The sequence below is a fragment of the Ornithorhynchus anatinus genome, chromosome 20 (assembly GCF_004115215.2).
Source record: "Ornithorhynchus anatinus isolate Pmale09 chromosome 20, mOrnAna1.pri.v4, whole genome shotgun sequence".
NCBI classification, from domain to species: Eukaryota; Metazoa; Chordata; class Mammalia; order Monotremata; family Ornithorhynchidae; genus Ornithorhynchus; species Ornithorhynchus anatinus.
In genome coordinates, this window is record NC_041747.1 from 7,236,378 (window position 1) to 7,251,380 (window position 15,003).

Below are 15,003 nucleotides of genomic sequence, written 5' to 3' on the forward strand. Positions count from 1 at the left end.
GCTGGAGCCGCCGGGGAGCGCGGCCTAGGGCTGGAGTCTGCCCACCCTCCGGCCCGCTGCAGCCGGCGTCCTACCCTGCATCAGGTACTTCCCTCCCTCCCTCCTCTCTCGGACACAGCGCTTAGCACAGCCCCCGCCCGAGGCGGAGCAGGCGCGATGAAAGTCGTAACTGTGATCTTTGTAAAGCGCTCACTTACGTGCCGGACACTGTACTAAGCGCTGGCAAGCCGCGCGGCTTAGTGGAAGGAGCCCGGGCTCGGGAGTCGGAGGTCATGGGTTCGAATCCCGGCTCCACCACCTGTCAGCTGTGTGACTTTGGGCCAGCCGCTTCACTGCGCTGGGCCTCAGTGGCCTCATCTGTAAAATGGGGATTCACTGGGAGCCTCACGTGGGGCAACCTGATGACCCTGGATCTCCCCCAGCGCTTAGAACAGTGCTCTGCACATAGTAAGCGCTTAACAAATACCAACATTATTATGAAAATGGGGATGAAGACTGGGAGCCCCAGGTGAGACAACCTTATTACCTTGTATCTACCCCAGCGCTTAGAACAGTGCTTGGCACCTAGTAAGCGCCTAAATACCAACACCACCACAAGCAAATCGGGTTGGACCCAATCCCTCTCCCCGTGGGCCTCCCGAGCTCCAGCCCCATTTTACGGGTGAGGGAACTGAGGCCCAGAAAAGTGAAGTGACTTGCCCAAGGGCACACAGCAGAAAAGGGGCGGAGGGGGGATTAGAACCCATGACTTTCTGACTCCCAGGCTCTACCCACTAGGCCGTGCTGCCTTCAGACCAGTCCCTCTACACTGCAAGCTCGTTGGGGGCAAGGAATGGTTCTGCCAACTCTCCTGAGCGCTTAGTACAGTGCTTATTATTATTAATAATCGTATTTATTGAGCGCTTCCTCTGTACTAAGCACTGAGAGAGGGCAGCATGGCTTAGTGGATAGAGCACAGGCCTAGGAGTCAGAAGGACGTGGGTTAATAATAATAATAATGTTGGTATTTGTTAAGTGCTTACTATGTGCAGAGCACTGTTCTAAGCGCTGGGGGAGACCCAGGGTCATCAGGTTGGCCCATGGGAGGCTCACAGTTAATCCCCATTTTACAGATGAGGTAACTGCGGCACAGAGAAGTGAAGTGACTTGCCCACAGTCACACAGCTGACAAGTGGCAGAGCAGGGTTCTAATCCCAACTCCAGCACTTGTCTGCTGTGTGACCTTGGGCAAGTCACTTCACTTCCTCTGGGTCTCAATTCCCGCCTCTGGAAAATGGGGATTGAGACTGTGAGCCCCACTTGGGACAGGGACTGTGTCCAACCCACCTGGCTTATATCTACCCCAGCGCTCAGTATAATGCTTGGCACATAGTAAGTGCTTTACAAATATAATAATCATCCGGGTTTTGGCAGGGAGGGGTACCGCAAATTAACTAGCCTCCCTTTTACTCCCCTTTCGTTGGGCCTTGTAGACATTTCCTTTATCCCTGCAATTTCTAAATGTCGTGCACCTTTACTGGACTTGGTGTTGAAGCTTCACATCTTAGTGCATCTTCTTCGCACCCTTTTGAGTGAGCAGATTTGCATTTTTAATTTTTCTTTGTTTGCTAATTAAAATGAAAACCCGGAGGAATCAAAGCTTCCCAGTCCAGCCAGCTTTGTTGACTGTCCCTGTGCACTTTGGAGTGAAGGGATCTTTAGATAAAGAAATGGCGTTTTTCTGTCGACTAGGTGGGGCACCCTGTGGTCTTGGATTAAATTGCTTTTAAACCTTGTTATTGCTGCTTAAAAATCAGTATTTTTGAATACCTAACTTGCTGAACTTCAAGTTGTTATCAAAAAATGAATGTCTTCAATTGAAAAAATATGGGTGCCCCTGCCCTAATCAGTTTCCCAGGTGTGGTTCAGTGAAATATGAAATTCTTCTGGAAGGTGCATGAAGGGAATGAAACCTGGTCCTAAAATGTTAGATGAATAGGTGTAGCAGAGTGGGGTTCTTTATCAAGAAGCTCACCCCAGCGTTTTTCTAATAATAGGTCCATTTTTATAGCACCCCCTGAAAGAGGAGGAAAACATAATTGGACATTTTCAGACTCAGAAAAGTTCTGGAATCACAATCTTCTTATTAATTTTATGCCCCAGATTTGTTTTAATAATATGATGTGCTGTAACAAATGCCCATATTGTTTATCATGCCCCAAATTAAAAAAATATATATTGATGACAACTTAACTAACCCCAAGTAAGCATTAAAGAAAATTAGTTCGGGTGTGTAATTGCATAGCAACTGTCTTCCGGAAAGCTCCAAACTCTGTTATCCTGTGCCATACCCACATTTAGCTTTTGTGATGCACTGTTGCAAAACTGGACATTTTTCCTGTGGAGTGTAAAGGACCAAACCCGCAGAACTGCCATTCCACCATGGAAGACTTTGCCATCCTGAAAGTGATTGGTGAGGGCTCCTTTGGTAGGGCTCTTTTAGTTCGGCAAGAAAGCAGCAACCGGACATACGCCATGAAGGAAATAAGACTTCCCAAGGTAATTCTGAAAGCTTTTGCTCCTATAATATAAGCAACTGATTAATCACAATGAGTGCAATATTTTTCCCCATAAAGGGAAAGTCAGGTAAGCTCAATTGCTTGGGATTGTAGTAAACAAAAGCATCATAAATTAGAACCTGGTGATTTGTATTTGTTTATGGCACCTTAACCCCATGCATTCCCACAAGACTGAATGTACCTGCTTGTCATAATAATGGAAGGCTTAAGCTCAGTGTGTTATCTGGTTTGGAAGGAGGGAACAATCAGGTTTTATGACAAAATAAGTGCAGTAAATAGAACAGGAGCATTAGACTCATGGACAAAATTAATTAGCCTGACACCTGGAGAAACTGAAGTTTTAATAAATTCAGGGTTCTTTTTTTTTAACTACATCATGGAGGAAAGTAGCGGGGCTTTAAATGGTAATGCTGGGTTATGATGAATGCATGAGAAAACTAATTATCTGAACTAATTGGGACCACAATACATTTGGATAATTAACTTGAGATTTGGCTGTCTTGGAAAGGCCCATAGCCATTTGAGCATTTTAATTCCATTAGTCTGACAGATTTTTTTTCCCCAGTGATACAAACTAACCTAGATTTAGGTAATTGAAGTTTGGACAGTTTATTTTCTACTGTAAAAAGAATTAATAATATCTGTCCTTTGGGCTCATGGTGAAGATTGGGGTTGTGTAAATGTAAAGAGTCCTTGTGCTTACATAGGAGCAGGGGAGGAGGTTGGCTCCAGGTATACTGGAAAGAGCACGGGCTTTGGAGTCAGAGGTCATGGGTTTGAATCCCGGCTCTGCCACTTGTCAGCTGTGTGACTGTGGGCAAGTCACTTAACTTCTCTGTGCCTCAGTTACGTCATCTGTAAAATGGGGATTAAGACTGTGAGCCCCACGTGGGACAACCTGTTTCCCTTGTGTCTACCTCAGCGCTTAGAACAGTGCTCTGCACATAGTAAGCGCTTAACAAATACTAACATTATTAACAAATACTAACATTATACTGACTCCCGGGTTCTGTGGTGGCGTACCAGCCTGAAAGAGAAAGAGGGCACACAGCCATCTGACTTGGCAGTGGAAAGAGTGATGGAGGTAAGACCAGAGACAAAGACTAGAGAATATAGCCACACAACATAACCTCTGCCTGGCCCCTGTGAGAAACCAAGGCCTGGGTGTCTGGGGCAACTAGCTCATTCTCTCGGTGTGGAATGGTCCATAGGTGGTCTCTAAGGGCCAGCTCTTCATTTTGAATTTAGGAGCAGACAAAGGGAGTGACCTCCAGAGGGGAAAAGGACAGAGATTCTGAGAGGACAGAGATGCAGGGAGAGAGAGGTGAGACTCCAAAGACGATAGAGACAGTCATGTTTCGGCATGGGTTGAGTGGGAACCTCCACCCGTGACCCCCGTCTGGTGCTGCCTGGGTGCCACTCGGGCTTACCTGGGGATGGAAACATGAGCACAGGCTCCCCAGCCCCCGGATAGGGCTGAAGGACTTGATCTGAAGTGGGGTGGAGGGCCTGGAAAAAGCCCCTGGCTGGCCCTAGAGCCGGGGTGGGGGTGAGAAGGGCACCGAGCCCTGCAGTGGTCAGGAGAGGGCCTTGTCTCAGAGGAACGCCTGGTGAATCTTCCCTGGCCATGACAGGAACCGGGAAAGACCCCCAAACCAGAAAGAGGGTGTCCAGGGAATGGAGTCGCCATGAGGGGAACCGTTCCCGGTTGTCCCCCACTGGGGCAGGATAAATGCTTGGTCACTGCCCCCAAGAGCAGTGGGAATGAAGCTAATTGCTTTGTCCCCAATGACTCAAGTCTGGAGAGAACTCAGGGGTGTGGAATTTTTCTCTTTCCCTCCCTGGAGAGAGCCTATACTTGCCTCACCTGATAGGACAGAGAGACTCAAGATAAAAAGTTGTAAAATTTCTGAACCTGAAGGCTTCCAAGGGCTTTGGTCGATTCAACCAGTTAAAGCCCAGATGTCTCCAAGGAAGAAGACTTGTAAAAGAAAAAAATGAGCAGTGAAATCATATGATTTGATTTTTAAAACATTCTTTTATTAAATATTTTAAATTTGAGTTTGTTTCAGAGCAGCAATTTATATTTCAGTATGTTCTGAACTGAATGTAAATGTCAGTACATAATCAAGTGCCCGTTTGTCAGTGGTCACTGAATAACGCACATTTTATCTTCATTTTATAAAGCCCGGGCACAGTCTGGGAAAATCAACTTTGGGAATTGATTTGGCTATCATTTTTGCTTCTCTGTTTCAATAGTGCAGGTTGTACCAGCAAATGTCTTTAATCAACTCAATAAAAACAAGGAGGCATTTGGTTTTAAGGCCGTTGAATTCAGTGGTTCACAATCAGTTCCAGTATCCAAAATATGATCTCTCTTGTTTGGTTGCTCCTGCTTTTTTCAATTCACTTGTAGAACTATATCTGACTGAACGTTTTCTTCCAGTCTCTCTCTGATATACAGAACTCTAGGAAGGAAGCAATTCTCTTGGCTAAGATGAAACACCCCAATATTGTTACCTTTAAAGAATCCTTTGAGGGTAAATAAACCCATTTATTATTTACTGAAATATCTATCTGAATTTTGCTATTTACAGTTGTATCATAAATGTAATCACCTTTAATTCTATTTAAGCTGATGGACACTTGTATATCGTGATGGAATATTGTGATGAAGGTGATTTAATGCAGAAGATCAAACAACAAAAAGGGAAGTTATTTTCTGAAGACACGGTAAGAAGACCAACTTTTTCTTTTTTAACAGTATCTCCTCAGCGCTTACTATATGTCAGACACTGTACTAAGAGCTGAGGTAAATAGAAGATAATAAGGCCATGTCCCATGAGAGGCTCACAGTCTCAATCCCCATTTTACAGATGAGGTAATTGAGGCCCAAAGAAGTTATGTGACTTGTTGAGCAACGGTGGGGAGGAAGTAATTCTCTTCCTTTCCCCCAGCCCATTCCGTCTATCCAGCTGTCCTCAGCCAGTGCGATGCTGTTTCATATGCTCAGGCCCTCTGTACTCTGGGGATCACATTCTTGACGAACCACTCGCATTATATTACCTGTATTATATTACCTGCACCTTGACCTATATCATGTGACTGCCCACATCTGTGGCATCATGTTCTATCCAGAGAGATGACATACATTGTGGGGAAAAACACATGCTACTTCTTTAACAGTATTAGGAACTCATGTATTGTGGAAGAAGCAAAGTTCTCACCAAATCCTTGAATGTGGTAAATACTTTTCCAGAGTCATGGCTTTATTAATGTTACTTCCTTAAGGAAAGATGACATATGGGCTTCATTTTTTCTCCTCCTAGATACTTCATTGGTTTGCACAAATGTGTTTGGGAGTGAATCATATTCATAACAAGCGTGTGTTGCACAGAGATATCAAATCTAAGGTGAGGGGAATACATTTACCACTTTTTAAAAGATTCTTGCCCTACTTCATGTGGGATCCACCTACCTATGTAACTCATTTAAGTTTGTAAGTTTTTGCAGAAAGCTGTGTTTATAGAAAACCAGAGTACTTTTATTTCAGAGCAAAAGACAATAAGTATGTCTAAAAGTCTTAGTCTATGTGACCGATCAATTTTTTCAAATTAAAATGATGTATATGGCTTGCCATGGTCAATTGCCATTGATTTTGTTTTTTAAAGTGGGTGGAAAATAATTGTAAGCTTGGGCCCAGATAGAGTTAATGTTTGCTCTTTACTCCTTAACAGTTAAGATTCTAAAACCATGTGTGCATCTGACATCTATATGATTATCTGTCCTCTATTCTTCTTTGATCTTTAATACCCACTTGCTTCCCCCAAAAGAAAAAAATTATAAGGAAAGCTGTGAAAATAATCGTAATAATAGCACTGATTAAGCACTTATATCCTAAGTACTGATGTCATATCAGACACAGTCCCTGTCCCTCATGGGATTCACATTCTGTCTCTTCTCTCCATTTTCAGATGAGGAAACAGAAGCCCTTAGAGGTTAACTGACTTGCCCAAGCTCATAGAGCAGTCCAGTGCCAGAGCTGGGACTAGAACTCCTTCCATTAGGCCATGCCGGAAGGAGCCCTGCTTCCACTGTTTTCCATCCGTTTCCTCTGTTCGTTTTCAGGCTGAGGAAAGTCTAGCATCTCTCATATTGAACACTGGAGTATTTGACCGATAAGAAACTCTGAATTATTTTCCTTTTTCATAATGCAGAATGTCTTCCTCACTCAAAAGGGAAAAGTGAAATTAGGAGATTTTGGATCTGCCCGGCTTCTCTCCAGGTAAGTAACCCTCTTCTCTGGGAGACTCGATTCAAAACAAACCTTATCGAACGCCCCTTGGTAAGTCGTTTTATCGCTGTTTTGTTTAGTCCTATGGCATTTGCTTGTACCTACGTGGGAACGCCTTATTATGTGCCTCCAGAAGTGTGGGAGAATATGCCCTACAACAATAAAAGGTATGTGCTGAACTCTTCTCTCCTCAAAGGCACTTATTAGCTTGGTATCTTGCAGTAGTTGGATTGTGGGCCATCTTTAAGACATTATCCCTATGGAGGTAGAAAGCACTGGTTTTGAAGCCCCTAGAAGTGGCCCTCTGAGAGCACGGGGAATGGGTTTTCTGTATGAAAGGTACTTCAGCTGTGATGGGAGGGCTTCGATGGGGCTTAAAAGTGGTGTTAGGATAAAAAGATTTGAGGTGGCAGAGAACGTACAATAGTTTGTAAGCATTCTGCAGAAATTTTGGTGAACCCTCAGAGATCTCTACTTCGCTTATATTCTGATAAGGACAGGAAGAACTATTAAGATCTCTCAGAATGATTGTTTGAATTAACAAAGACAATTTTTTTAAATTAAATAAATGACCTCTGCCATTTATGTATTGGAAGGCACATCTTGCATTTCATTTCTAACCTCAGTTAACGCAAAGTCGCTGCTTTTGGTAATCCATTTCTCATTCCATTTTTTTATACCTCCAGTGATATATGGTCCTTGGGATGCATTTTGTATGAGCTCTGTACCTTTAAACATCCAGTAAGTATGCCATTCGCCAAAGCAAAGTCGAACACTTGTTAATTGTATTTCCTGCTCCCCAGTCCTAAGAAATAACTAAATTGATGTGGTCTGTTGGATTCCGTAGAATGGACCAATCAGAACTTTGAAATAGGGTTTTCAAGATGTTTAAGACCGGTTTGGCAGAAGGAACAAATTGGAAGTTCCAGGTTTAAAAATTACTTCACTGCCCAGCCATGCAGCAGTTCTCATTTCATACTCTTTGCCTCTTATCATATCCAGCTACTTATGAAGAGTAAGGAAGTCTCCCATGCAGATGATCTCTGAATGGAAGAAACAGTATTCACTCAGTCGATCATGGTATATATTGAGCACTTCGCACATGCAGAGCACTGTGCTAAGCACTTGGGAAAGTACAATGGAGTAGGATGAAACGGTCCCCGCCGGCAAGCCTACAGTTCCCTGAAAATCCTGTCAGTCATCCTGTGCCAACTTTACACCTCTATCAAAATGGCATGAGGGGAAGGGAATGTGGTAATATAAATTTATGCATCATCTCTGCCCATCCTTTTGACATTTACCAAGAATCCCGAGATCTATGAGAGAGAGGAAAGGGCAGTCTGTTGGTCAGAAAATGGACCATTCTCACTTTTCAGCTGCTCAGAGCCGGACAGGACAAAGGGTCGACACCAGTTTTTGTTTGGGAATCCCCTTGAGAAAAAGGAAAAGCCAAGAGTGGGTTGAATGACAAACTACTCTAAGGCAGAGTGATCCATCTGTGCTTGTCTGTTTCCTGGGGGTGGGATTTTTTTCCTCCTTCATTCTGCTTTCAAATTTGTTTTTTTTATTATTTAGTTTCAGGCCAATAGTTGGAAAACTCTCATCCTCAAGATATGTAAAGGATCCTACAGTCCTCTTCCAGCTCAGTACTCTTATGAGCTTCACTATTTAATAAAACAGATGTTTAAGAGAAATCCCACCTACCGCCCTTCAGCCACCACAATTCTCTCCAGAGGCTGTTTAACAAAGCTTATCCAGAAGTGTTTACCACCAGAGGTAGCGTATGAACCGATTTTTCGACATTTCATGAAATGATGTTGACATTTTTAGATTCTAGCTTTCCACTGAGTTTAGCGTGCAGCAGAAAAGTGATGTCCTTCTGACTGACTGTTGGGTGGATTCATTTACACTCCTTCTCAAGAAACTCTGTTCTTAATTTCTAGATAATTGCCGAGTATGGTGAACAGGTGATAGAGGAAACCAGGAACCCTAAAGCTGATTCGCCAAGAAAAAAGGGTGAAATTTCTCTAAAGAACGTTTTCATAAACAGTGCCTTAGCTTCACAAACTAGTATGAAATGCCTCGTTAGAACTCCAGGAAAAAATCAGTTGGAAAAATGAAATTTAAAAAATTTAACTCTCAAAGGTTCTGGCCTCAGTGTGCCCTCAGAACTTAGAAGAAAAATTAAAGTTAGTAACCACAAAATTATTTTTGCTTCTCCCCTGCTAAATCATAAACTCCTCGAGGGCATGGATCATGTCTACGGACAGTATTGTACTTTCTCAATTGCATAGTAACCTCAGTAAATACTGTTGATTGTAGATTTTTTTTCTTTTTTTAAGCCGGTCCTGTCCGAACAGGTGTGCCTCCTGGAAATGAAGCCAGCACTATGGTGAGCCCTCCTTGAGAAAGGAATAAGTCTTTCCTGTTTTCAAACCGTGTAGAGAGCAATGGCAAATAAATAGCTATTTTCTCACAAAGAGTATCAGTGAATTTTATGAACATCTCATGCTTGTTAAGCTAGAAAAACTGGAACTGTTATTCAGCTGTGTCCTCAGTGTCTAGTTAGTGTGGTCAGAGCATGGTGATGAAACTGAAGGCCTGTTGTATATTGAATCGCAGATACGTGTAGTCTGTAAAAGCTGATAACTTTACATGCAAGTTTTGGCTATGAATCGATGTGCTCTTATTTCATTTAGCCAGTTTCTGTGGATATTTAGTAGGATTTATTGAGCAGTTACCAGGCAAAGTACTATCTTTGGCACTTGGTAGAGTAAATTAAATAAAATCAATTGACAGTATTTATTGAGCATCCACTGTTTGCGAAGTACTGAACTCAGCACTTGGGAGAGTAAAATAGAGTAAGCAGACAGAATCCCTGCCCTCAAGGCGTTTACAGTACAGTAAATGAATGGCTATGTCCATGAAGAGCTTACAATCTTATGGGAGTGGAGTGGGAGTGGGGGCAAACAGATAGACTTAGGAAAGCAGCCTTTATTCCCGGTGATAGGTATTACTGAATTTATTACTGAATTTGCCATTTTAAACAATCTGAATTTCTTGTCCTCTGAATTTAATCTTTTTTAATACTTTCAAGACAGGGGAAGAACAAGGAAGAAAGTGCAGCCATACAGATTTAGAAAACATTAACAAGAATTTAACTGAAAATGCTCTGAAACGAATAATTGGTGCAGAAAAAGGTAAACAGTGGGTTTTTTTTGTTTAATTTTACAGCAGCATCAAAAGACCAAGTTGTGATGTGATTATTTTAGCTAGCGAAGGTATCAAAGCCGATGCTTTTTTAAAAACAGGATATGTTAAATATTTCCTATGTTCCAGGCACCATTCTAAGCGCTGGAGTGGATACAGGATAATCAGGTTGGACTCAGTCAGTTTCTCACATGAAGCTCACAGTCTTAATCCCCATTTTACATATGAGGTAACTGAGGCACAGAGAAGTGAAGTGATTTGCCCAAGGTCACACTGCAGACAGGTGGCAGAACTGGGACTAGAACCCAGGTCCTTCTGACTTCCAGGCCCATGCTCTATCCACTAGGCCAAGCTGCTTCTCCATGCTTGTGAAGCTAGTGCTTAGTACAGTGTTCTGCACACAGTAAGCACTCAATAAATGCCACTGATTGATTGATATCTTAAACCAGTGAATTTATTGCTTGGTTTCAGCTCTATGCTTTCTCTTATCTATTTTCCATTCTTTTTTTAGAATTTTCAGTGAATATAGGAAGAACCATTGCTAGGGACAAAGATTTGAAAACCCAAAAGAGAGAAACAAAAATAAGCAGTTTTTTAATTTTAGTGATTGCAATAATTGACAAGAAAATATTAACCAATTCTTTCTTTTTCTGTCTCATTTTATTTATTCAGAAAATAGGATAAGCCATCCAAGGAGAGAGAATTCACCCAGTCCTCACAGACGACAGTGGGAGAAGGGAATTTCCAATACAGCAGTAAATGCCTTGGAAAATGCTTCCATTCTTTCCTCCAGTGTAGCTGGAGAGGAAGAAAGAGGTAGAGAAAGAGAAGATCGAGTGTCAGTATGCATGTAGTGTGCCACAGTTCTGCATGTCTTTGTGATCTGTTATTCATTTGATCAATCAGTGGTATTTATTCAGTGCTTATTGTGTAGAGCACTGTATTAAGTGCTTGGGAAAATCCGACAAAGTTAAAATGTTTCCTGCCCATGGCAAATTTATAGTCTAGATGAGGAGGCAGATGTTAATATAAATAAATTATGGATCTGTGCATAAATGCTGTGGGCCTGAGGGAGGAGTGAACACCCAATGCCCAAAAGATACAGATCCAAGCTCACACAGTAAGCTCTCAATAAATACCATTAATTGATCCCCATCCCACATCCACTTCACCACTCAGAGCCAACCATGTACTCATATTACAAACTATAGTTTGTATTTTGTGTATGGTTTACTTGAAGTTGTTTTCATTGACATGCACGTCCACTTATCCAATTGTACAATCGCTCGTCTCCCCGTGACAGTTTAAGCTCACAAATCCTTCCCTTTTACCCTTCTGTAAATTCTTTAAGTGCCTCTTACAGAGGTGTGCACGTGGGCATTTAGTGAATGCTCTTGATGGGATTGATGAGGAAGTATGCTTTGACCATTTTGCCTGAGTTCCAGCATAAGCAGAGCAAGGTAAATTTCTTGCAGGCATTGTCATCATCGTATTTTGGCACTAATCATTTGATTTCCTAACTAGGTGGCTCTGTAATAAAGTACAGTGAGAATAATGCACGGAAGCAGTGGCTGAAGGAATCTCCAGAAACCTTGCTGAACATCCTCAAAAATGCAGATCTTAGCTTGGCGTTTCAAACCTATACAATATACAAATCAGGTAAATCATGGCTTTTCCTGTTTTATGAAAAACATAGCCCATAGCAATTATGTACATAGCTGTATTTTTAAAATTCATATCAATGTCTGTCATCCCCTCTAGACTGTAAGATTTGTGGGCAGGGAAAGTGTCTTTCAACTCTGTTATATTGTACTCTCCCAAGCGTTTAGTATGGGGCTCTGCACACAGTAAGCACTCAGTAAATATGTTTGAAAATACGAGCTTGGCTGTAGTATATTTTTTCAGTTTTCCAGCAGTACATCTTAAGGGTATTCTTGAGTATTATGTAGGCTGATGTTAGACAGCACTTGAGCCCAGTACTTAGGTAAGAGTGGATCCGGTCCTGAGTCAGATAAGACGGTTGACCTCCCTCTTCCTCCTTCCCACCTGACCAGTTCTGTCCCTGAACCAGGCAGATGCTTGCCTCAACCAAATATCCTAAGAGAAATAGCTATCCCTGGTACCCTGGGCTGTAAAATGTTCTAAAACTCGGGGTGTCTGTGAGGGACTCCACAGGTGATATTAATGTCATTTTTAGAATTGTTTTCTAATTGGAATAGTCTTAGGAAAGTACAAAAAGGTGGTGGTGGTGAGTGAGGAACTATAATGGAAAGTGTGCCAGGGAAGAAAATATTCCTTAATAACCAAGTTGGTATTGTGTCTTTTCACATTTCAAAGGGTCTGAAGCTTTCTTGAGGGGTCCCCTTTCTGAAGGAGCTGAAGCCTCCGACTGCGTAGATGGAGATCATGAGGAGGTTGCCTTTGATCCCAAGAGACTTGAACCTAGATCGGATGAAGAGGACACGTATGTTCAAACACCAGAAAAACTTTGTCCTTTATTGTGTGTATTTGTGTCTGTATGTAAGGCATTATTCTACAATTTTAATTTCTTGTTTAAAAGGGGAAATTTTGTATCATTTTCATGCATTTTTTTGTTCTCATCTGTTTAAAATTGTGGTAAACCTAAATAATTTATTTCCCCAGAAAAATGTGTAGTTGAAATACTTTAGGTTTCAAGGAGGGTGAACCTAAATAATTTATTTCCCCAGGAAATTGTCTAGGTAAAATATGTAAACAGATTTCAAGAAGCATTTAGGTCAATTCATGGATGAAGGGTTCTTAATGAGTTACTAGAGGAAAAAATTGGGGTGTGAGCAAGCAGTGTTAAAAATGTTAGAAAAAAAAGATTGCAGTATTAGATAAGCATTTACTTGGTGCTGAGTGACAGAGAAGATGCTGTGTTAAGAGATTGGACATGGTCCCTTGTCCCATATGGGGCTGTCAATCTAGTCCATCCCCATTTTACAGTTGAGGAAACCGAGGTCCAGAGAGGTTAAGCCACATGCCCATAGTCACACAGTAGGCTAGTGGCAGAGCTGGGACTAGAACTCAGGCTTCTGACCCTCATTCCTATACTCCTTCCACTGGGCCCTGTCCTACAAGTCTAAAGGATTTAGATCGATTCCCATTCAATGGGTCCTTGTTGGACTAATAAGGAGAAAAGACAAGATGTTTCACGGTGCATTCCTAAACACGAGATGGATGTCAAAAAGGACACCCATCACACTGTTCCTCCCACAATCATGTTTTCAGGGCATTACGGGAGAATTGTTCTCAGTGTTTTGTAAGTGCTTTACTTTTAGTACTTGACTTTCTGTTGTCTCTGAAGTATCAAGGAAGGTACACTGTCTGATTGTGCAACGCTAGCTTTGAAGTGCCATTAATTGAATTTCTCATGTCATAGGGACTTTGAAGAAGAAGATGATGATCCAGATTGGGTGTCAGAACTCAAGAGGAGAGCCAACCTGCAGTCTGAAATGAATTATTCCTAATCGTATTAGGGAGAATTGCTAAATTAAGTAATCAGGCTTGAGGAAATGGTTAGTTCTCAATGTGTGTGTTTACTTTGTCAGACAGACAAGAGAGGAAGAGCTGTGAAGGTTACGGATCATATCCAGATAAGTATTGCTTGAAAAATAAATCTAAAACCTCACTGGGCTTAGGGACTTGACTCTTGGTGCTTTAAAATTTAGTAGCACAATTTAAATGATGATCTTTTTGGCTCCAAAAAGGAATTGACATAATCCCAGGGGAAACATCCCAGATTTCTTCCATTCTGAGTGAAGTCACCCTAAAATATGTTTTAAAGTTTTTTAATATTGCATATTTATGTCTTTGCATTATTTAAGGTGATTTAGATATTTCTAAATTGCACTTTTGAGTGTGTGCTTATTTCCCTCTAGGCTGTAAGCTTGTTGTAAGCAAGTATTGTGTCTACCAACTCTGTTGTACTGTAGTATCCCAAGTTCTTAAAGCAGTGCTCTGCACACAGTAAGAACTCGATATTGTTGATAGTTGATTTGATTCTAAAACATTAATATTCTGCTTGCTGGCCATTTCTTCATTAGCGGGTGAAGTGCAGTAGGTGAAGAAACCCTTTCAGAGTAGAGACAAAATGAACCCATCGTTATGACCTTATTTCTCTTGGGCATTTGCAGGATAAGCGCTCAATAAATACAATTGAATGAATCCTTCAGAGAATTGCTAGACTATAAGTTTGGACAAAGGAAATCTCTGTCACAAGCAAGCCTGGGCCCCCTGGACAAGAGCTTCTCAGTGCCTGTTTCCTCATCTGTAAAATGGAGATTTTGAGTCTGTGAGTCCCATGTGGGACAGCCTCTGTCCAAACTGTTTATCTCGTATTTAGCCCAGTGCTTAGAGAGTGCTCAAAAGATATCATCATCATTATTGTTATTATAAATAATAGTGAAAGGGGATTTTCTGTTGGCAGTTGTACTGGTGGGTTGTGTGGAGCAGGTGAATTCGGGGCCGAATGAGCCCGTTTATAAAGTGGCTTGGAGAGGGTTTGACACAGGGTGAAAAGGGGGCCCAAGATGTGGGGTCGTTTGCCTTGGCCATTTTCTGTTAAACTCTTCTGTAAGATGGGGATTGAGACTGTGAGCCCCATGTGAGACATGGACTATGTCCAACCTGTTAATTTGGGTCTATCCCAGCGCTCAGCACAGTGCCTGGCACCAAGCAAGTGTTTAAAGAAATCCCACTGAAAGATTGGGGAAGCAGCGTGGCTCAGTGGACAGAGCCCGGGCTTCGGAGTCAGAGGTCATGGGTTCGACTCCTGGCTCTGCCACTTGTCAGCTGGGTGACTGTGGGCAAGTCACTTCACTTCTCTAGGCCTCAGTTCCCTCATCTGTAAAATGGGGATTAACTGTGAGCCTCATGTGGGACAACCTGATGACCCCGTATCTCCCCCGAGCGCTTAGA

General features: G+C 42.1%; 1 protein-coding gene across 2 annotated transcripts; it reads left to right on the forward strand.

Moving 5' to 3' along the window:
* NEK3 (NIMA related kinase 3) lies at window positions 1-14,250 on the forward strand. 2 transcript variants are annotated; one of them, XM_029048577.1, is made up of 16 exons: window positions 1-84; window positions 2,341-2,538; window positions 5,005-5,098; window positions 5,194-5,291; window positions 5,888-5,971; window positions 6,776-6,843; window positions 6,933-7,019; window positions 7,539-7,593; window positions 8,428-8,628; window positions 8,796-8,868; window positions 9,195-9,244; window positions 9,950-10,052; window positions 10,735-10,878; window positions 11,587-11,721; window positions 12,400-12,526; window positions 13,466-14,250. In XM_029048577.1, exons 2-16 carry the CDS (start codon window positions 2,422-2,424, stop codon window positions 13,551-13,553), a joined length of 1,524 nt encoding a protein of 507 aa, XP_028904410.1. In that variant the 5' UTR covers window positions 1-84; window positions 2,341-2,421; the 3' UTR covers window positions 13,554-14,250. The 2 variants fall into 2 exon arrangements, with proteins under 2 accessions (XP_028904410.1, XP_028904411.1); XM_029048578.1 differs by having other exon boundaries at window positions 9,213-9,244.
* Window positions 14,251-15,003: the final 753 nt, after the last annotated feature.